Here is a 22,763-nt window from a genome sequence, read left to right as displayed (position 1 = left end):
TAGGGGCTTAAAGGTACTCAGTTGGAATGTTAATGGCTTAGGGGATCGCATTAAGCGAGGGATCGTTCTGCAATTCTTGAAGCGATGTTCCCCTGATATAGTTCTACTGCAAGAGACGCACTTGATAGGCAACATGTGCTACGCGCTCAACAGGAAGGGCTATAAATTTGTCGCGCACTCGGGGTTCTCCTCGGGCTCCAGAGGGGCTGGAATACTTGTCAGGGACTCACTGCCGTTTGAGGTTGATTCCACCACTGTTGATGAAAGGGGGCGATTTGCGGCTGTGGCGGGGAGGTGGGAGGGCAGGACGCTGGTCCTGGTCTCTGTGTACGTCCCTCCTGGGCTGCAGCCCTCCACGTTTGAGGACCTGGGGAGGGCTCTGCTGGATCTTCCAGAAGGGATGTTGGTGGTGGGTGGAGATTTTAATGCGGTTGGCTCCGGATTGCTTGATAGACACCCACCTAGGAGCACTGGGGGGGCGCAGAAATGGCTTACGGATTTCGTGGATACCCTTGGTCTGGTTGACTGTTGGAGACTGCTGCATCCCACTCAGCGACAATACACCTTTCACTCAGGGGCGCACGGCAGTCTCTCCAGAATAGATTATGTACTTACTTTGGCTGCACACGCCTCCTTTGTGTCTGAGGCTAGGCACATGGCTAGGGGTATTTCGGACCATTCGCCGGTGTGGATCTGTATGGATGTTGGTCGAGAGATGGGGGGTAGGGTGGCCCCGATTAACCCCTGGTATCTCCGTGACCCTAGGACTCGTAGCGCTGTACTGAAGGCGGTCGATCGCTACTTTCAGGAAAACCTAGGCTCGGTCGCGTCTGCGGTGTCCTTGTGGGAAGCGTTCAAAACTGTGCTGAGGGGAGAGGCCCTTTCCTTGATAACGGCGGCCAAGCGTCGGAGGGATGCGGAGGTCGTACAGCTCGAGGCGGAGATAGCGGCTCTAGAGTTGGCCTTGGAGGGGGAAGTTCTGGCAACAACGCTGCACAAATTGAGCCTTAAGCAGTCGGAGTATAAGGCCCTGGTGACGGACGCGGCCAAAGCCCTGAGTAGGGAGCAGCAGGGGCGACTGTACGATGTTGGGGACAAGGCCGGGAAATTAATAGCGTGGCTGGATAAAAAAGAGCGGGTTAATCGTGTTGTGAAAGAACTTGTTACAGAGGGTGGCGTTAGTGTTACTGAGCCGGATGGCATAGTTCAGTGCTTCGCGGATTATTTCCGTACGGTCTACACCTCGGTATCGGACAGGCCGGTTGAGGACTCGTGTGAGCTTCTGCGCGATCTGGCTCTGCCTTGCCTCTCTGATATAGACAGGGACGATTTGGATGGTGACATCACAGCTGACGAAGTCGCGGGTGCTATCCGTTCACTGCGCCCGGGCAAGGCCTCGGGCCCGAACGGTCTGCCAATTGAGTTCTATAAACTCCGTCCGGACAAGATTGCTCCGCATCTGCGAGCTATGTTTGTGGAGGCGCGGGAAATGGGATGCCTTCCCTTTGACCAACGTCTGGCGACAATTGTGGTCATACACAAAGACGGCAAGCCCAGAAATAAATGCAGCTCCTATAGGCCGATTTCGCTACTTAATGCCGAGCCGAAAATCCTTGCTAAAATACTGGCCAACCGCTTGATTAGGGTGATTGGGCACCTGATTCACCCGGACCAATCCGGTTTCATCCCGCATCGTAACACTGCGTTGAACCTTAGGCGCATCCACGGCGTGCTCGCGTGGACGGGGACGCTGCAGGAGTCGACCGTTGTGGCTGCACTCGACGCCACGATGGCCTTTGACACGGTAGAGTGGGCATATCTGTGGGCGGCACTTGCAAAATTCGGCTTTGGGCCTGGCTTTGTTGGCTGGGTGAGATTACTATATGAAGGACCCTTGGCCAAAGTCGCGGTCAATGGTAGGGCGTCCTGTCCGTTCGAGCTGGGGAGGGGCACCAGGCAGGGTTGTCCCCTGTCGCTGTTGTTGTTTGCTCTTGCCCTTGAACCGCTGGCGGCATGGATAAGATGGCACCCGGACATAAGGGGGATCCGATGGTCACCAGATCATGAGGACCGCATCTCTCTTTATGCCGACGACATTTTGCTATACCTCACCTCCCCTAGGAAGTCTCTCATAGTAGTCTGTGACATTTTGGCCTTTTTTTGGTAGGAACTCGGGTCTCACCATTAACTGGGGTAAGTCGTACCTGTATGCCCTGTATGGAGACGTCCCTGTTCTCCCGCGGAATTGTTCGATCCAGATCGCCCGGGATGGCTTTTTGTATCTAGGGATCTATATCTCCGCCGATCCGATTGTTCGGTATGAGAGAAACCTGCTCCCTCCATTGACGCGCTTGCGGCGGGATGTGGCGGGTTGGCGGCGGCTGCCGCTTTCCCTCCTGGGCCGGGCCGCGCTGTTCAAAATGATGTCTCTTCCCCGCTTTCTTTATGCCCTGCAGAATACTCTGGAGCTGGTCCCGGCCAGCTATTTTCGGGAGGTTGAGAGCCTCCAGCGCTCGCTGCTGTGGGAGGGCCGACCGCGTATAGCTATCGCAAAACTGACTCTTCCGTGGTACGATGGGGGTATCGCGCTTCCTGACATCAGGCGATACTACTGGGCCACCCAGTTAAGTGCTATCAACCACGGCGTCTACGGACCGGCGCTGAGCCCCGGCTTTGCTATGGACCGATGGTTGCTGCGCGGGGGTAATTACTTTAGAGCACTCTACTCCAGGTCGATGGATGGGTCCCTCACGGGACTGACCAAGACAGCGGTACACGTGTGGAAGGCTGTTACGAACTCGTTGGGTTGGAAGGATAGGCTTACCCGCGCCACTCTGTTGTTTGATTCCGATGTGTTGGGGAAACTTTGGCACACGAAGGGGTTTGAGAAATGGGACCTGATTGGGATTTCCAGAGTGGGGGATCTTCTTGTTAAGGGACGAGTGAAATCGTTTGATGAGCTACGGACGGAGTACGATCTGGAGGCTACGGAATATTTCCGGTACGCACAGGTGCGCCACGCTCTGCGGTCCGTCCTCGTCGAGGGGGAGGCTGTGCCCGAGTCCTCTCCTTTGGAGGATCGGATTCTGGATGGCCATATGCCGGAGAGTACAATCTCCTTAATCTATAAGAAGCTTGTTAACGTCCGGACCGACCTCCTCCTCGGGGTGCGTGATCAGTGGACTAGGGACGGTCTTGAACTGGATGATGAGGACTGGCAGTATGCCATTTCCTCTCCTAAGGAGGTCGCAATCCCGGCGCGGCTAAGGCTAGTGCAGCTCAAGATACTTCATAGAGTCTATGTCACGGGCCCCCGACTGATTCATATGGGTTTCTCCGAGGATGGTTTGTGTAAGAGGGGCTGCGGGATGGTGGGCACCTTCTTACATATCATATGGGAATGTGGTGTGATTGCGGAGTTCTGGAAGAGAATTCATGTAGTGATGCAGGAGGTCACGGGCTTTGCACTGTTGCCAGAGGCACGGCGCTGTCTTTTGAATGTCTGGGGTCCTACTGACTATGATGCTGCGCAGACTCAATTGGTGACCCTGGGAAATATGGTGGCGAAGCGTGATATTGTGCGACTGTGGGGCTCTCAGAGACCTCCCGCTGTGGAAGCATGGATGGAAAATATGGACTGGAGCATGTTTAGGGAGAAGACGGCGTACTGTGCCCGGGGGCGGCCTAAGAAATGGCATAAGATATGGGGGCGATGGAACCAGTATAGGGGGATATAGGTCTGCCCCCGGCCACTGAACCGTTGGAGGAGCACCTTTCCCCCTAGCCTTACTTCCAACTTGGGATTACTATGAGGATATTACGTTAGATTGCTAGTGCCTCTGCTTCTCCCTCATCCGCCCGATCGGTGGTTTTGTTCTGTGTTTGAGAATGGGGCTGCGCTCCCACCGGGAACTTGCACGTGTTTATTGGGTACTCTGCCTTGCTTGTGTTATTTATTTTAGGTTGTTCTAAAAAAAGGAACCTTTGTCTTTTCCTGCACCAGAGCTATGGACACTTCCATGTGTTGTCCTTACTTGGCTGCCGAACCTCCGGGATGTCGGCTGAATAGCTGTGTTCCAGACTGATATAAATAAAGGTTTTTATAAAAAAAAAAAAAAAAAAAAAAAAGCCCTGCTTGAAAGAGGTTTACAACGACCTTGGTGCAGTATTTTCAAATTGTTCTACAGTCTAGACTCCACAGATAAAGCCTTACTAGGAATGGCAGAAATGTTGCAAAAGCAGCTTTTGACCTGACCACAGTGCGATGTGCAATACAATTCTGAAAGTTGCCAGTCATTTTGGCAAAACCAAAAACTAGATGGGGATTTGGCTGATGTTTATAGTATTACTATTGTCAATCTCTTTCACCTTCAGCATAAAGTGAAAGCATGAGATGCTACAAACTTTCAATCCCTTTCTCTTACAACAGCAGGCTCATAAGAAAAACTTTGGGCCACTGCACTTAATTATTAATATTTGTTTTTACAACTAAGGCACTGAAAAAAGCCTGGTTTGAGGTTTATGTAAAAGAGTATTAACCTAACTCTAGACCACAGTTTCATCATGTATCACCAGCTCTGCAGTGAGTGTAAATCATAGCCCCATGCTGGAAAGGAGGAGTCTTGAAAACTAACCAGGGACTTTTGACGAAAATTCAGATAAACCGAACCTTGTACTTGACCACAGTGTATGGTGTTATTTCTGATGCGTTGTTGATGGATTCTCATGTGAGGAGTTTTGAGTCCAAGAGACACTTCAGTGTTTGAAATGGTTTGAAGAATGCATTGGTTACAGTATAAAAGCTTAAGAATTGTACATTTCTGTTGGATAATTAATTTCAAGATGAGTGGGATGAGAGCACAAAAGACCTTTGCGGATTCCTGATCCACTAAGCTATTTTTTTTTTACAAAATTGGTGAAAAGAGAATTTCAGTCTTTCTCTGAACCAAAAGACACACCACTGAGTTTAAAAGCAGAAATCACTTGGAAAAAAGCAGCCAGCGAGGCCATGGCGAACAGCACGTCCATAGTTACTCAGAGTGATAGCCGCTTATTGTAGTAATTGTTTGACATAAGAACTGGATGGCCCAGTGATTTGGCACCACTTTAAATTGCCTTTCACCTCTTAGTCACTGTTTAAAACCTGAGGTGAAAACTGTCACAGTTATTGTTGGTTAAAATCATATTTGTTTAGTAACATGAATATTTTGCATGTGAAACAACAATACTGCAATGTACAGAACTATGTTTTCTTGGCATAGGCCAAACTAGGCATCAATAAGGCTTCGACTCCATATTGAATTTCAAAATACCCATGTTTTCAGGGATTTTTACATTTCTCATTGACACTGCACAGAGCAAAACGTGCAATGATGCTTTGTGATAACACGCTGTTTTGGAGAGCCACGGAGGAAGTTTTTTTAATTATGTTTCTCTCCAAGGTCTCCTCCAGCCCCATTCATACCTGAGACTTTCATTGTTTATGTGACTAGATTTGTACTGTAGCTCCTCTTTGACATTAGGTCAAAGAGGAGTTTATTATAATTCATGTGAGGGGCTAGTGCGAGAGTGATGATACTATATTGCATTGTATTAATTCTATATTTTGATTTGTCATTTGATCACCCTGTGCTGACGCTTGGAATTTCATTGACATTCATTCTAGAAATCTCTATAAAAGGACACTTCTGGGGGTGAGGCAGGTCTCTTCCCCGAGCCTCTAGTGATGCTGCCTGATTTCCTATTGATTTGCTGCATATTCTGGACTTATTTTTCAGATTTTGCTCATGCTGCATTTAGTATAATGAAGTCTGGCCACATTCATGTAGTGCATAGCATTTATGGCAGCCTATGCCAATTCCCTATGATTGATTTACTATGCATTTTGATTATTTTGAGACTAACTATATTTTTGTCTTCTCTATTGCACTTTCATATTTTTAATAAACGTTCATGATTCCTAACTTACTGATCTCAAGCTTATTTGTGTCTCAAGGCTTATTAATTAATTGTTATTTGTAATGCTGTTTTGAATTGTATCTTAAGGGGCACATTTACTCTTGAGGACAACACTACCTCCAATCCTGCGTAGGCGCTTTATCTCTATTTTATCAGATTACCTGACACAACCTCAACAGTTTTGAACAATAACATATAAACTGGATTGATAATCTCTATGCACCGATTCCTCAGTCCACTTCCCAAAGGGCCAGTGCCTTCTTCACCCTCATTGACCATCTTAATTGGTAGTGATCTTCACTGATCTGGATGCAAAAATCAAGATTTTTTTAAGGAGAATAATTAATCTTTCTCTAGGCCCCTGATGGCTTGACTGCTCCCAAGCTGTTACAGCAAAGAAAGACCCTCATCAGCGGGCACCCGCTGTATGGAGGAGAGGGAACTGAGCACTCGGAAATGGGAGCGCGACTTCCTTGAGAACAGAGGTCCACATACCCCAGCACGACGGTGATGAATGATTATCCTAGATACAATAAGGGGAGCACACCGGTGGGAGGGGACAAGGGGTAGGGGGAGGGAGGGGTAGGAACGCATAGGGGGCATCAAGGTTGAGAGTATTGAGTTAGACAGAAGCAACCGATTGCAAACAGTGATGATAAAAGCGCTGGGAGCAGAGGAAGAGGGATAGCCAATTGCAGGCTGGTGTATGAGGAGGACAGAGTTCCCCTGCTTAACAACATAAAATCTGGCAATGTAACAAGGGAAATGTCTCCAACTGATGTAGTGCACCATTTGCGGGGAGTTGAATGTGTTGAAAACTTAATAAAAATGTTTATAAAAAAAATAAAAAAAATCAGCGGGCATCCGCTGCAGTAGCTTTCAAACAGATGAGTTCTACGTACCCCCAGGGTTCCCTTTGAGCTATTTAAGATAGACCTCATATATATTCTCTCAAAACTCCTCCAGAAAAATATTTTGCATGGCCCCAGCTGGGATATATGCTCTTTAACGTCCAGCCATTGTCCATTATCACAGCTGAGAGATATATCTTCTAGGATCTCAGTGTGGCATTTTTTTTTTTAGGATCTGAGCAAGGGAAGCTTCCTCTTTTGTTTCACTGATCTTATGTTGGAGAGAGACACCATCTTCAAAACAAGTGGTGATATTTACCGGTCAATTTTGATTTGCACCTGGGCAGTGTAAACTAAGTCTCCAGTTTCTGATTTTAAAATTGAGTCATGCCAGTGGTCTGGAAGTTGGAGATCTCAGTATTTCCACAGAACATCCACAGCATTGTGTCAACTCCGCACTCTGGACAGTCGCCCTGTAGTCAATGAGCAGATAGTTCAGCCTCTGTAACCATTTGATCTTGGCCTTTTATTTGGCGATAAAGTCACTTGTTAACCTATTTTGTTCCCTATACCTTCCCTCTGGGAAGTCTTCTTGTCTAGTCAAGTCTATTTACATGGCCACGAGACACAAAGGGTTATTGCTCATTGCCTTTTGGGTCGGTGCTAGTTCTACAGCTTACAACCTTTCAGTGAAGCCTTTATCTTTTATTGAATTCAATTATTAAGAGCCAGGAAGAGAAAGACTTCCATAGATTTCTTTGGTTTAAAATATAACTTTCATCTGCGGAGATCAAAAGTAATCTTAAATTGACCTGTCTTGAAAATCTCTGGCATCCCATCAGTTCACTCCCTGCGCTCTGACTGGAACACCTACAGACCCGAGTTCTTCTCTGAATATTTTTTTGTCTTGGAAGTGGATACCTCATTGATGTTGCCCCGTTGTTGTGCTGCCCGAAATCCAGGAAGCGGGGACTTGCAGAAGGCAAAGCAGGAGAGGAGGAGGCGGAGACAGATCCCCTGCGCCGCACGCGCTGATAAGCGCAACTGCCCTCCTGTAGCACGGGCAGTGGACACCTCACTGTTCTTGCCCAGTTGTTGTGCTGGCCGAAATCCAGGAAGCGGGGACTCGAAGTCCCAGAAGGCAAAGCAGGAGAGGAGGAGAAGGAGGCGGATCCCCCCAGGCCATGCGTGCTGATAAGCAAACCTGCCCTCCCACGGCACGGGAAGTGAATACCTCATTGTTGTTGCCCAGTTGTTGTGCTGCCCGAAATCGACGAATCGGGGACTTGCAGAAGGTAAAGCAGGAGAGGAGGAGGTAGCGGCGGATCCCCCCACATCGTGCGAAGCACGGGCCAAAGGCAGGCCCATCTGAGCACGTCAGAGCCCAGAAGAGGCTGGGCCACCCCTCTTGGCTAGCAAAGCCGAGGACTGAAGCGGATTCAGTGAGCTGATAGTGTTGCAACCTACTTCAGAGTGTGGATGACAAGCAAGTGCTCCACACACAACAGCTCCTTCGACCTCCTACCATCACCAAAACAGGTAGGGAGTTTAGCGTTGCCGGCTTGGGTTAAGTCAGGTGGGGGCTGGACCTGCTTGATCGCACGTGATACAGCGATATATTTTCATAGGAATTTAGCGAGTCAATTTGCTCAATCCTTGGGGTCCGCATTCCTGTTGCTACCTCCCTCCACCTGGTAAAATGGGAAAAAGGATGGGGGCGAGGCAGGCGCACCGGCGTCACAAGGCACCACCATGGACGCATTTCTTGTAATAGCAGTGGGGAACATCAACAAGGAGATTGAGCTAGTCCCCAGTACCTTGTCCTCAATCCAGCTTACTTAATAATGTAAGGGCCAGTACAGCTCAGCCTGATAGCCCTGCAGGGCTTGCAGAGCCAAATCTGGGTTCTCTCCCCCTGGTTTAAGCATCATCGGGACAGGGGCGGATGAAGGATCTGGCCTGGGTGGAGAGGTGGCCAGATCCAGAGGGCCGGACTCAGCACCTTCCCTGGTCAAGCAGGGCACCCGTGACAAGGGTGTTGCTTCCATCCCAATGTTGAGGACCTCCTGGGTAGGGAGAGGTCTTGGAACTGGGTTAGGGAAGGGAGTTAAAAGGAAAGGTCCGTTGTCTGCAAGCAAAGCGAAACGCCCAAGAGCAGTGGGGTTGGCACAAGGGGTAAACAGCACGATAACCAAGGACGAACTGGTGTTAATGATGGAAGGCTGGTTGGAGTCACTACTGGCAAGCATGGATCGTAAATTAGACCCCATTCTGCAGCGCTTAGCCGCCATCGAATTGGAGCTCCTAAAGCCACGACAGAACATGCTAGTAGAGGCACAACCAACCCTGAGCAGGCCAGGAGGAGTGTCTGGCCCTCGAGTAGATAGCTCTAGAGCACATCACCACATGCCTAATGGGACCAAAGGGCAGGGGACTTTACCATCCCTGAGAGACTTGCACAGCAGAGAACTCTTTCCCTCTCGGCCGCCGCAGGACTCAATTCCGTTGAAGGCTGACTCTTTGGCTGTAACAGCAGATACAGAAAACCCTTTCTTCAACGTTCAGACCTGTACCAGGCCAGCAAACACCTCATGGGGAGAACCGTCGAGTGGGAAGGGGCTTGTCAAGAGATACGGGCATAAATGCATATGGGTACAAGCCAGACGCAGAGGTTACCAGTTCTAGACCTACCCCCGGAGTCAATTCCATATGTATTGGTCCTTGGAAATGGCTCTGCACTACCCCAGTACTGAAGCCTTTGATCAACTAAATAACAAAGTGTTACATTGGTTGTCTCGCAACACGATCATAGGCTTAAGAATTGAGGGCTTCATTAACATGGTAGGAAGAGTCTCGTGGATCGGCAGGTCCAGCAAACATATGGGAGGAGACTGCGTTATAAACAATTTTAATAGGCCACACCTAATAGTTAGGGTCTTGCATGCAGTCACCCAGAACGATTCCCGTGGCCCCGCTTCATCCATAGTAGCCCTTCCCTTGGATTATTTCTACAATACTTTGAGTAGAGTAAGACTACTTCAGGAAGGGAATGACTGGCTTCATCCGGCTCCTCCTTTGCGCCGGCAGCCTTTTAGACAGCTGACGACTCAAGATATCTCCCTCTTCAACCGATTCGCTCCCCTGGACACCCTGGACTCCCATAGCTGCCAAGGTTTTAGATTGCCATGTGTGACATTTTCAGAATTTCAGTGTAATTTCAATTAGTGACATTTCAACAAGTATGAGTGAAACTTTCTCACAACTTTCTCACAAGCAAAATTAAGCAATGAAGACGAGGGAAACGCATAAATAACAGAAACTAAACCCATTTGAGCAACAAGAAACACTAAGAAGATTTTAGAACTGCTGCAAAGCCCCAGAAATGGAAAGGCAAGAAAGGCTAACAGAGGCACACTCACAGCCTAGGGATCACAGCCAGACTGAAGGCTCAAATTTATTTAAAAAAGAGACACGGACTGAGTAGCATAATAAGAGTAAGTTGCACATAAATATTACTTAGTTGAATTAGGACAAATACTCGTTACCGGTGCTCACTCTCTCAGGCCCTTATCATGCAGCATGCAGACTCCTCGTCAGGGCAGCTGCTGAGGTGGCGCCGCGGCCCAGTGGGCTAAAGTCTGGTCCAGTCTCTCCCGCTTGAATGTGCAGTTAGACTGCCATGCAACCTATATTTACTGCATTAACTCCACTCCCTGACTGTAGTGACAATGGCCTGCCTCATACTGAGTCACTCTCAGTCGGCATTGGTGGGCCTGGGGTTGAGTCGTGCGGGCCGGATCTCATATTCCGGTATTAATTATTTTATTACTGGCTGTGGCGTAGGTGAGCAGCTGCTGGCTCTGGCTCTGCCTTGCCGTGGTGAAAAGCACTGCAGGTCACCTACACCAGACAATGGCCTGGCTCCCCGCTGCAGCGCGAGCGGAGCAGCGAGGTCGGAGGAGCTGCTGCGGCCCTCTTCTTAATCCGTAAATTTCAAAGCCCAGCCAAAACTTACTTATGCCGCCCGCTTGTACCGCAGGCAGCAGCTGAGCAGGAGAACTAACCTGTGACTCTTCTCAGTCTGTCTGTGCGGTTCACTCAGCCACCGGTGGCAGGCACCGGTTGACCCGGTCTCTGGACGTGTGGTGCAGAATAGGATAAATATTGTTACAGTGTGTCAGCTAGAGCTGTGAACTCTGAGCCAGCCCCCAAGCATGCCGAGAGCAGCGCGCATGGCACGCTCCCACTCCAGTTTATGCATGATATACTAGCGCTATTATGCGCGACTTTGCATTTCAGTGCGGTGGTGCGGACCACCACACTGAAATGCTTTAGTCTCACGCCTGATGTGTGGTACTTGGCAGGGCTGGATTCCTGTGACTGACTTACAGACAAGGTCCCAGCACAGTCATCTTCACTCAACACCGTGACTTTGCCAGGTCCTATTGGGAATAGAGAAGGCAAGGATTGTAAACTTTTGTCGTGAAACATTGCTAGGATAACAAGCAAGCTTAGTGATCCTATGTGGTGTGCTTTCATTAATCCAGGAGACATGTGTCAACACTAACAGTACCTTTCTTGAGGGCTACAAGACCTTTATTGTGCCCGCCACTCCATCAAGGGCGGGAAGACACAAGGGTGGTCTGATTATCCTTGTTCCCCTGGCCGTCCATTGTCGCATGAAGGTGTTGCCAACAGACAATCCCTGTTTGCATGCTCTGTTATTTTCTAAGGGGTCCAATAAGCTATTGTTGCTGAACTTTTATAATGCCATTTTTGTTGCCCCAGATGTTTGTAACATTACTAGGCTCGGTCTGTTTCTAAACAGCATGACATCGAAGTTCAATTACAACGGGTTCCTAATGATTGCTGGGGACTTTAACCATCACTTATGCGGGGACCCTTTTGTGTTAAATTCGTCCAATTCAGGATGTCCGCGGTGGGTGGGTATGCATGTTGAGTATACCAAGCAGGGAAAATCACTTAATACTCTAGCGGAAGAATTTGACCTGACTATGGCAATGTGTTGGGTGAATCGGAGTAGGCGGCCTCCTGTTCCAACCTTCTCAGGGAGGATGTGTGTATTCTACATTGATTTCATTTATGTATCTAATCTTTTTCTTCCCTTCTTGACAGAGTTTTCAATTGAGGACAGTATTTATAGCGATCATAACCCCTCATGTGCTACAGTTAGTTGTTCCAGCCAGGGAATCACAGGAAGAATAGAATAATGGGGCCCCTCAAGGTTACAGATCAGGGCAGAAGGCTAAGGTGGGCCCAGATTACTCCGGAACCTTTCTATGAGTCCCTCGCAGCAAAGTGCAAAGGGGAACTCAATATCTGCGCCAAAGGGCAGGAAGCGCCAGGGATTACCCTTGACGCATTTGTATTTATCTCTTGTGCTGTTGGGGATCTCCTAAAGGTGCCATCTAGGATCCGGAACGAGCATGGCCCGAGATGATTTGACCGTAAATGTTCAAGAGCAGCAAGGGACCTGATGGTAGCATCAGGTACTAAACCTAGGGACCCAGCTTATGTGAAAGCCTGTCGAGGACAATACAAGGCAGTATTAGCAAGGCACAAGGCCGACCTGAGGGATGAAGCTAGGACCAAGTTCACCGAGGCTAGCCCCCTAAAAAACAGTGAAATGTTCTGGAACATAGTCAACAGCCCATTTTTGGTAGGAAATGCCTGACCAGCCACTTGACACACATATAACAGAGGAGGAATGGGTTGGTAATTTCCTGGAAATGTTTGCCAGTCAAACAGAAACTAGGTTAGTGGACTGTCTGGGGCAGGAAAGTTGGCCCTTGTCATCCATGCCGACGAGGTCATAAAAGGTATCAAGGGAATGTCTAGAAAAAAGGCCCCTGGACCTGATGGCATACCCCCTGACCTACTTATATCTATCCACCAGTTGTGGGTGCCAGTCCTTACCTCTATTATTAACGCAGAAGCCCCACCCTCTTCCTGGGCCACATCCATCATCGTACCAATTTTTAATAGAGGCAATAGGGATAGCACTTTTTGTTATAGGCCCATATCACAGTTGGATTCAACGGTAAAGGTGGTGGGGCGTATTTTATTGGATAGGTTAACCACATGGGCTGATGAAAATAACATACTTTCAGACATTCAATTTGGCTTTGGTCCTGGGAAGTCAAAATTGGACCAATGCCTTAATCTGTACATGATTCTAAATAAATATACGGTGGTGTGATCAGGCATGATTTACTTGGCCTTTATGAACCTGTCGTCGGCCTTTGATAGGGTGTAGGGGAGTAGACAGTGTCCTTTTTTTTTTTTTACAGAAGCTTCATAGAGACACCAAAGCAGTGGTTTGCTATACCAACAAGAGCAAAGTGACCAGTCAGCTCCCAATCCAGAGAGGAGTACGTCAGGGATTTATATTGGCTCCCTATTTAGTTAATTTATATATTAATAACTTAGAGAAGAATCTAATATCTACCCACGCGGATGTTTCCCAGGTGCGCCGGCGGGGCCTGCCTTTATTATTGTATGCCGATGACGCGGTTCTCATGGCCTTGACCGCGAGGAGGTTGCAAACATTACTTAACTTCTTTGTGTCCTTTATGGAAGACCGGGACCTGATAGTAAATAATTCCATGTCATACGTGATGCAGATAGGTCACAGGCCAACCAAATCCTTTAATTTTAAGGTAGGGACCATCCCTGTCCCCAAGACCAGTGTCTTCTCCTATCTAGAAGTTATGTTGGATGCCAAGTTAAACTGGAGCTATTTAAAAAAAAGTAAACAGGGAGGCACCCTATGTGCTAATACAGCCATTTTAAACTTCTTTTTAAACAGATTTTATTGGCATTTTACGGATATACTGTTTCATTATCTCATTATGCAGCAAGTTTTTACTTTGCTTCCCGACTGGGCAATAAACCTATAGGTGCCCTTTTGCAAATTTATAGATATTGGTGTGTCTCTCAGGCAGTGTATAGCATTAAGATCTGGGGCTATGCCCAGCATGAGGAGCTTCAAATAGTGGAAAACAGGTTTTTGAGACGTCTAATATGTGTCCCTCAGGGTACCGCTACTTATATTGTTCACAATGAATTGGGTGTGCCCTATATGACAGATTTGCTGTCTTTTCGCCCTTTATATTATTGGCTTAAAATTTGGTCAGGCAATGGGACAACCCTCAACAAAGGGATACCAATGGACTGCCTAGGCCTGGATGGTGCTCACCATATTCCCTGGTTTAATTGTATACGGGAAGGACTAAGGAAACTAGGTAGACCAGACCTTTTTATATTGTTTGCAAGAAAGACTTACATTGGGTAACAGAGTCTTTTTTTAGACTGTGGGTGACAGAAAGGGAAGATTGCGAGCTGAGGGGCCCAGTGTACATAGACACAGCCTTTTGAAAACGGCCCCCTCTACGGAACCTTATCTTTTAGGGCTTCCCAGTTCACATGATCATTTTTTATTAACTAGATATCACCTGGATCTATTCCTTCTTCTTCTTGCTCATCCTAGAGGGAGTAAGAAAGGTGAGATCTTGCTGCCCTGTGGCTGCGATGGTATATCTCCACAGGACATGCTTCATTTTTTAATGTTCTGTAGCAATTATGAGGTGCCCAGGAAGACCTTTTTATTCCCCATTTTAAAACAAGCCAATTTTAAGCAAGAGCGACCTGCTTTTACCTTTTTATTAATGCTTTCAGGGAGCACCATAAGGTATGGTCTTAGCTTTTTAAAGGCTGCAGTAAGGCTCAGAGCGACCTGCGGTTAATTAGCAGGGGTGAGTGAAACATGGTATATGGAGCGATTTGTTCCTTTTTTTAACTTATCTTATTGTAGTGTTTATGTGTATTGTGATGTACTTTCGACTTTGATGTTTTTTTCGTACAAAACCGAATAAAGTTTCTTTGATTGATTGTCTTGGGAGAATGAATCATCCCACCAGATATTTTTCCTCAATACTGAATTGCATTTTCATGTCACAGGATTCATTGTCCTTGAGTTTAAGCATGGGAAAATTAACACTTATGAAAAACTAATTTCTTCAAAATGTGTAGGCATGAAATGATAGAACTTGTCTTCACCTAACGTTGTTGGAAGAGCTTCTTTGGCAACTTTACACTATTTAGAAGTCTAGCTTCAACTTACATTAGTCATCTAACTTCTGATAGCAATTCGTCAAAGGTATACTTACTTTGTTTAGTGTAGTAAACTCACAGCTGTTATTCTGCTGATGGGTACACTAAAGTATACAAAAAAGTGATGGATGGAATGCTTGAATGAATCTCAGCCAATAGTAATTACTCAGGGCCGCATCCCAGTCCATCTTTATTTTCCACACCATGCCACCTCAGTTTGAACTCAGCCACATGCAAAACAGTCTTGGCCCTGTTATACTTAGTTTGATGTAGTAAACTCACCGCTGTGATCCTGCTAATGGCTGCGGCATCACCAAGCTCCATCTTCAGCTGTTCATAGCTTTTTCCTCCCTGAAAAGAGGATGAAAAGTGAAAGAGCAGTCCAATGAGGCTCACAGCATTTCATCTACTTTAGCATTTCTGTGTTGCTCACATATTTATCCCGTATTAGAATGGTTCATGATTCATCACCCTGCTCATCATTTCTATTGATGGATTCCAGCTAAAATAAGTTGTGTGACGGGCATGTGTAGCCTATTTATGTCATTATATTTGGATGTGCTTGGAAGCAGCAGAGGGAATGGTACATGCTTTATTGATGAGTGGCTTATGCAGCTGGTATGATGACAAATTGTAATAAAAAAAGGTGCCTTCTTGGGCTGTCTGTTAATTAGCATTGCTGCTTTTATTGTTAGTAATTTGCCTCCTTCCCCAGTTCCATTCACGTCACCATTGTGTGTCCTAGATGAATAATGTGGCCTTCAAAATAACATAACATTTCACATTTTTTAAACCTTGGCTACCTATATCATGCCACACTTGCTTCTAAGGAAATGGATTGCTAGCTAGTAAAGCACCGCTGCTTTTGTGATGAATTGAAACTTCTTTGAAATGCAGAAATTGACTCTGGCCAACAATTCTATATGTCGCAGATGCCAGTTCTCTGAAGCTAATCTTACTCATATGCTAGTGACTTGCACCTTATGAGACAAATATAATTTAGAGTCTTGTGGAGAGTACCATCGTAAATGGGCAATACACTTACCCTCACCAACTCTGCAGTCACTCCATTCTATTTACATTTGCATGAAGAGTTCTGGCAGTTGAGCACTGGCTCTGACATCTGAAACAGTTGACCTGGCAGCCCATCCACCAGAGGGCAGCTAGTTTATAATTACAGTCGCCTGCCCTACTTAGGGCAGAGAAACCATGACAAGGATCCCTGCCCATGACAGTCTTGCTGGGAGAAATGTCCTCTTCTTTGGGGTCATTTACATTTTTGTTGATTTTGTTTTGTTTTTAGGGATAAAATCACACTTTTGCAGCTTATTCTTAGAAAAGATCATCTTTACTTCATAAGAGGCAGATCTACTGAAGGCAGAGAAATACCTGCAACCTGGTAGGAATCTCGAAGTGTGGCAGGCAATCTTCCGAAAGAAAGGTGGAAGCGATAGCCCCCACCAGTCTGGCAGATCACCTGTCATTCTGTAAATGACCCCCCAATTTCTAATAGTGTCTCTGAAAGTGCTTCACTGGTCTTAACTTGGTAAATTAATATAGTACAATATTATTTTTCATGATCTCGACACAATTTTTCATTTAACACTGTTCCAAAAGAAATGGTTTTTTAAAGCTCCAATAGTTGCTAAATTCTTCACCTTGGAAACCGACAATCTAATACCATAATATTTGAGACCCATTCTTGAAGATCTGTGTATAGTTCACTTCTGCACTGTTTTGTTTACCTATGTCCATATGTTATTAATTTATTCAAAATAAGGTAATATGTAGTTGATAAAAGCCTGTGCGTCATATTGTTTTTGAAGAGATATTATGGATTACTTTTTGTAATACTAAATCTTTATACTGATAAGAAATTGTTAGTAACTAGGACACCTGCAGCTGTTTTTATATCAAACTATTTATAATCCACTTTCTTTTAAACCTTCTTTTTTCCCAAGCCATTGATTCCCCCTACAAAAATAAATATCAGTCTTAAATCATCTTGCCATTTTGGTTGCTTGGCCAGTATAATCAAATGTTGCTAACTCCTTTAAAAAATTAAGGAAATACTGCTTGAACTTCCTCCACCATGTGGATTTCATGGTGGAAGAAATTAATATGGTGGGTTCTACTCCATATTTAGATTTTTCTCCAGATACAGGAGGATTTCAAGTTTTCTCAAAATTATAGCTGAGGACCAAATCTTTCTTTCTGAAAGCCTTTTACACCTAAAGCTCATACAAATCAAGCTACTGCTGCACATTTAAGTCAAAATGTGCTATCTTTCAGACCTGCACTCTATACAGAGGATCTTTTTAGATCAGTATTGATTTCACAATTTTTTTTGTGGATTTTTTCTGTTCATTATTTTTCAAGCGAGCAAAATCCTGATTTCTTTTTTTTAACTTTATTATTTTCAGTAACACAAAAAGTGCATTCAGAGTTGCTGGCATTTCATCACACAGCAAAATCCTGATCTGATTAAATCTTTTTCTGCAGAAGAAATTAAGTTGAGCATAGACAGTTGTAACAAGGGGAAAGCAGCAGTGAGCAACGCCTTACAAATGAGGTTTCTAAAATCTTTCTTCCGGTACTGCCAAATGTTTTGGTGGAATTGTTTAATTCAATTCTTCAGGCGGAGGCTGCTCTGGTTTTGTTTGCCAAACCTATTGTTATTAGCATTTTGAACAAAAGAAAAACATACGAATAATCCGAGCTTGTATCATCCAGTGTGCTGAATTAGCATTATAAGTTGTTAATGCAAATTCCTGTGCACTTTGCCCAAACATGTCGGTAGGCCAGCAGCTTATTTTAAGTTTAAACCCAGTAGGAAACAAGCTGTATAATCCGACAAAGGTTTCCCTTTTAGATTTGCCTTTTATAATGTTAACAAATGGTAATGAACTAAGTATTTCATCTGTAAAATTGTTATGGTTTTATTTAACTGATACAATGAAAATTGATTTTACTTGACTTGCATATTAGTGCGTCAACCTGCAAGAAAATATTTTGGGGGATTTTAATAGGAACATGCAAGCGGGAGGATAGGTGTTCAATGGAGCGGGGTACTATGCACATGCCCCCAGAAATCGCTGATAACAGTCCTGCGGGTATTATAAACGGGGAGCCACAACTCCCCTTCCCAGACGCACCCCTTGGGACAAGAAACACAGGGGCCGTATGTCCAGGGCTTCAGATGACCGCGCTCGCCGCCATTTGGTGGAGTGCGGCCGCCATCTCAGAGTCAGGCAGCCGAGGTAAATAAAGTCGCACTCTCTACCGCTCCCAGAAGCTGGCTCCTGCAAGCAGCAGCAGGCTTACCGCTGCAAGGGTCAAAGCTCAATATGCTCGGTGGAAGCTCGCTGTCAGTACTTCCAGAAGACGAACCGGGTCACCTCCCGTGCAGCAGAGCTCCGGCCGCCATCTTAGCTCCCGCAGGTCGTCCCCCACGAGCAGAGAGAGCGAGGCATAATAAAGCCGATATAGGCACTCCGGGGGCAGCAACACAGATCTCGCCGATGCCTCACATCTTCCGCCGCAGGTAGGATCCGTTTGCGACGCCCAGAGTCCTAGATAGCCGCCAGAATCCGCACCGGGATAGCGCGTGGACCGGGAGCCTTTTCTACTCTTTTAAGATGGTTCTTTAGGAGGGGAACATGCTGTCCAGTCAACAACTGCCTGTACTATTTTCCAATACTCCTAAACTTTAATTCAAACATCATTCTTAAAATACGTATAGATTTTTTGTCCAAACATATCGGGTATAATTGTAAAAGATTTTAGATTTTTAAAAGGCTAAACCAAAGCTTTTTACCAACATTATATTTTGAAATACCCAACTGTGCCCAGGTTTTTCATTCTATCTTATATTTGAAGTCTGCAACATACCCAGAAGTCTAAACTTTTCCATAGATCTTGTTTCTCCTTTGAAAGATGTAGGCCAAACCCTTTACAATCTTTCAATATGTGGAAATCATGGCAGTCTGTTATAAAATATTCTTTAACCTCTTGCGTGCCCCGCCCTTTCCCCGCCCTGTGCCGGGCTTTCTATTAGCGGGCGGAGTTCATGACGAGATGGTCTCGTCATGGGCACAGCGCAACCGCGGCCCATGACGAGACCATCTCGTCATGGGCACTGAAGGGGTTAAAAATGTATTGTTTACTAAAAGAGAATTCTTGAATTACTTTATATATAGTTCTTTTTTGTCAAAATAAAAAGACTGGCAATTGGATTCCTATTCCTATGACATCAAGTATAGCATATATTATAGAAATATCCACTAGTGTAACAAAAAATCTATCATTTAAATGGAAGAGATTGTTTACGAGTGCTGCCTGGCAATATACAAGAAAGTGAGGTAGAGCTAAACCCCTAAGCTCTGTATCCAGTTGATGGTAAGGAAACTTCAAATGGGTGTGGTGGTTATTCCAAATAAAACTGCTTATTAATACATATCATGGCCACAACTCCTGATCACTAATCGACTATACAATTGTCTCCATGTCTCTGATTCTGCTGGTCAAACATTTCTCAAACAAATAGAGTACCCGCAACGACCATTTCTGCCACCTTTTGCAGATAGGAACAGCCTCATGGACACACATGCGAGTCCAAGCAGAAGTTGGCTTGACTACCACTTCAAATTTAAAGTGGCTGCCATGGTCAACTGAAACCATTTAGGATTACATCACTAGCCAAAAAGCTAATGATTGAATGTCTAAGCTCCATGGAATATCGAATTGCCGCTTAGCTAGGCGTTGAGAAAGCTATACTAATGCAATTTTCAATACCAAAAGTAGGGAAGTTCCCTGGTTTACAAGTCAAGGAATATTCGAAAGTCCTCCTCTCAAAACACTGTATTCAGTTAAAAAGGAAGCTGAAGAAACTAGCCAGGCAACTGAAAGCGCATCCCCCAAACTGCCTGCTTCTGGCATTACTAAAAAGTCTTAAAAAAGCCTAAAAAAAGCAGCTAAGGGAAGACAAAAGAACAGCGGCAGATGCCTTTTGGGCTAAAATAATACACAATGTCAGCAAGCGCAACTCAAGAAAATTCTGTGAAACTATAAATAGTCTCAACAATTCAAATATTTCAGAACCAACATGGGTGACCTACCTTGCCAGCACATTTTCAATAAATCAACAACACCTTAGTGTTGAGTACTCCACATTAAATCAACTGGAACCACCCTCAGCAAGTGATACTTTTGACTCTACTGGAGACAGACCATATGCTCCCCAACATTAGTCCATAAAATTCTATGTAAGGGGTGTCGGGAAGGAGGCCTACGACAGGCAATCTTCAAAGAAGGCATAGAATTTTAGTCTGGAATACTGGCCTCATTATTTAGAGAAGTTCAGCTAAGCGGCAATATACCAGAAAGCTGGCGAGGTTCCATCTTAAATCCAATCCATAAGGCCGGGGACAGGGCAAACCATGCAAGCTACCAACTCACTGCCTCTTGATTCGAAGGCCAAATATTATGCATTCCTGATACTCACACCTAAAGGCATGGTCAAACAATAATAACATCATCCCACAGAACCAGATTGAGCTCAGAAAAGGAGTGGGCGTGATAACAAACACACTAATCAGTGCTCTTCTGGTAGACCAAAGCAAACAGCTCAAGAAAACATTACATCTTGGTTTTATAGACTTTAAATCTTTCAATTGTATAAAAAGGCAATGGCTGAGGCACAAATTGAAAAGGTGGGACCTACCAGACACCCTGCTCCGAGCAATCCCCTCACTATACGTGAATACCTGGAAGCAAATAAAAATAAGAGATGGCACAAGATTGTCTAGAAAGATCCCAACACACCTAGGCCTAAAATCAGGGGTGCATGTAGGTGTCCCACCTTTTCCATCTCTTTATGGCGGACCTCTCACCCGGCTTGGACCAGGAAAATTCCCATCCTCCTCATCTGGGCCCCTTCCGTCTCAATCATTTATCAAATGCAGACCACATCATACTACCAAAGTGGGCCTACAAAACTCACTGAATGTACCCCCCACATTACCCAAAAAATAATCATCTGAGGTAAATGTGGGCAAACCAAAATAATGTCAGTCTGAATGCACCCGGGTCGTGCCGCAAGATTGTACCTAAATGATACTCAGCTTGAATCAGTAACAAACTACAAATATTTGGGCCTATACCTTGATTCAAGAGGAACCTTAATGCAGCAAAAACAATGCAATCAAGAAAACAGGGTTTGCCTTAATCCACACCTTTACCATCTTGGCAAGACTTCTTCCAACGAACTTTTATGAGCATGGAATTAAAATAGAAAGAAGCCTAATGTACCTTGACGTATCTTGTACAAGCTTACTCAAACACCATTTTGTAGCAGCCATACCATGAATGCACTTATTATGAACTTTATTATGCTCAGTGATAAGAAGAATTAAAATATTCATCGTATAGTGATAGGAAATTCACAATAGACAAAGCAGAAGGGCTGCTGGCAACAGTTCAGGACCTCACAAATTGTAATGCTTGCTCATTTTTACACCATTCTGTAGCCGCTATATTAAGAATGCATATTATGCACTCTTATGCACTTTATCATTCTTAGTGATGGGAAGTACTAAAACACTTCTCGCATATGGATAGGAAACATGCAATACAAAGCAGAAGGATTGTCGGTGGGTGTTCGGCTCTTACAAAACTTTAAAGCTTGCTTATGTTTATACAAATGTGATCAAACCAGACCCATTAGCTCTTCTTAAGTTGCAACCCAGCAGGCAATACGTTTTAATTCTGGCTAATAGAGTGATGGTATGAATGATTCATTTGGACCAACAGTTCTTTTGGTAAATAGGTCTATGTCAGCCAAATCCCACTTTTGGATTCAGGCTATTGACTTTTTCACTGAATAGATTACACGTTGCAATACTGATGCTTGATACAGAAAATGCTTTTGATCTGGTATATTGGGAAGCATGTTTACGCATTTTAGAAGCTGTTTCATTCATGATCTATTTTTGTTGGTGCTTAAAAAGTTATCTGCAAATGCATTAATTATAGTGGATTCATCAGAAGCAGGGAGAATTAAGATCATGTTGGGAACTGGACAGGGGTGTCCTCCTTCCCCAATTGTATTTGCTCTCTTTATTGAGCCTTTAGCAATAACTATTTATGCAGAGCATAATATCTCTCTCCTGGTTCCTCACAGCAACATTAAAGTTATATGCTGATGAATTGGTTGTCTACTTAAGAGCAGAAAATATTCAATATTCAAAATGTGTTGGGAAAGAAACAAGAATTTACAGCGCTTGGGTGGAGGGGTATAAAATTAACCAAGGAAAAACTGAGGTTCACGTATTCGTGCTTCTATGGATGTTCTCCCCTAGGGTATTTGTCATAGGTATAATCTTACCATTCCAATTAGATATTTAGGTATATATGTTGCACCAAATTGTGATGACTTATTTAATTTTAATTGTCACTTCTGTAGCCAAGGTATCTAAGCAATTTTATTTCATGGAAAGCTTTACCATTCTCAATAATTGCAGAGCTGCCTTGGTTAAAATGTCAGTTTTACTGCTCTTTATTTTTTCTGTTTTTAAATGTTCCTATTAAAATCCCCCAAAATATTTTCTTGCAGGTTGACGCACTAATATGCAAGTCAAGTAAAATCAATTTTCATTGTGTCAGTTAAATAAAACCATAACAATTTTACAGATGAAATACTTAGTTCATTACCATTTGTTAACATTATAAAAGGCAAATCTAAAAGGGAAACCTTTGTCGGATTATACAGCTTGTTTCCTACTGGGTTTAAACTTAAAATAAGCTGCTGGCCTACTCACATGT

At 44.8% G+C, this 22,763-nt stretch overlaps 1 protein-coding gene and 1 long non-coding RNA gene across 3 annotated transcripts in view; one reads left to right on the top strand and one right to left on the bottom strand.

The window, feature by feature from the left end:
• The window catches only part of AVIL (advillin), a 289,261-nt gene that overhangs the window by 16,895 nt on the left and 249,603 nt on the right, over positions 1-22,763 (bottom strand). For both annotated transcript variants that reach the window (XM_085600802.1, XM_085600801.1), the window contains exon 18: positions 15,225-15,293. In XM_085600802.1, coding sequence (XP_085456928.1) covers positions 15,225-15,293 — 69 coding nt within the window. The remainder of the gene's footprint in view (positions 1-15,224; positions 15,294-22,763) is intronic.
• LOC146833159 (uncharacterized) overlaps positions 8,024-22,763 on the top strand; it is a 111,349-nt gene continuing 96,609 nt past the window's right edge. The window contains exon 1 of the long non-coding RNA XR_014960532.1: positions 8,024-8,348. This is a non-coding gene — a long non-coding RNA (uncharacterized LOC146833159). The remainder of the gene's footprint in view (positions 8,349-22,763) is intronic.

The sequence above is a fragment of the Triturus cristatus genome, chromosome 4_2, assembly GCF_964204655.1.
Source record: "Triturus cristatus chromosome 4_2, aTriCri1.1, whole genome shotgun sequence".
Lineage (NCBI taxonomy): Eukaryota > Metazoa > Chordata > Amphibia > Caudata > Salamandridae > Triturus > Triturus cristatus.
The sequence above is the reverse complement of the archived record's forward strand: the minus strand, read 5'-3'. Positions and strand labels throughout refer to the sequence as shown.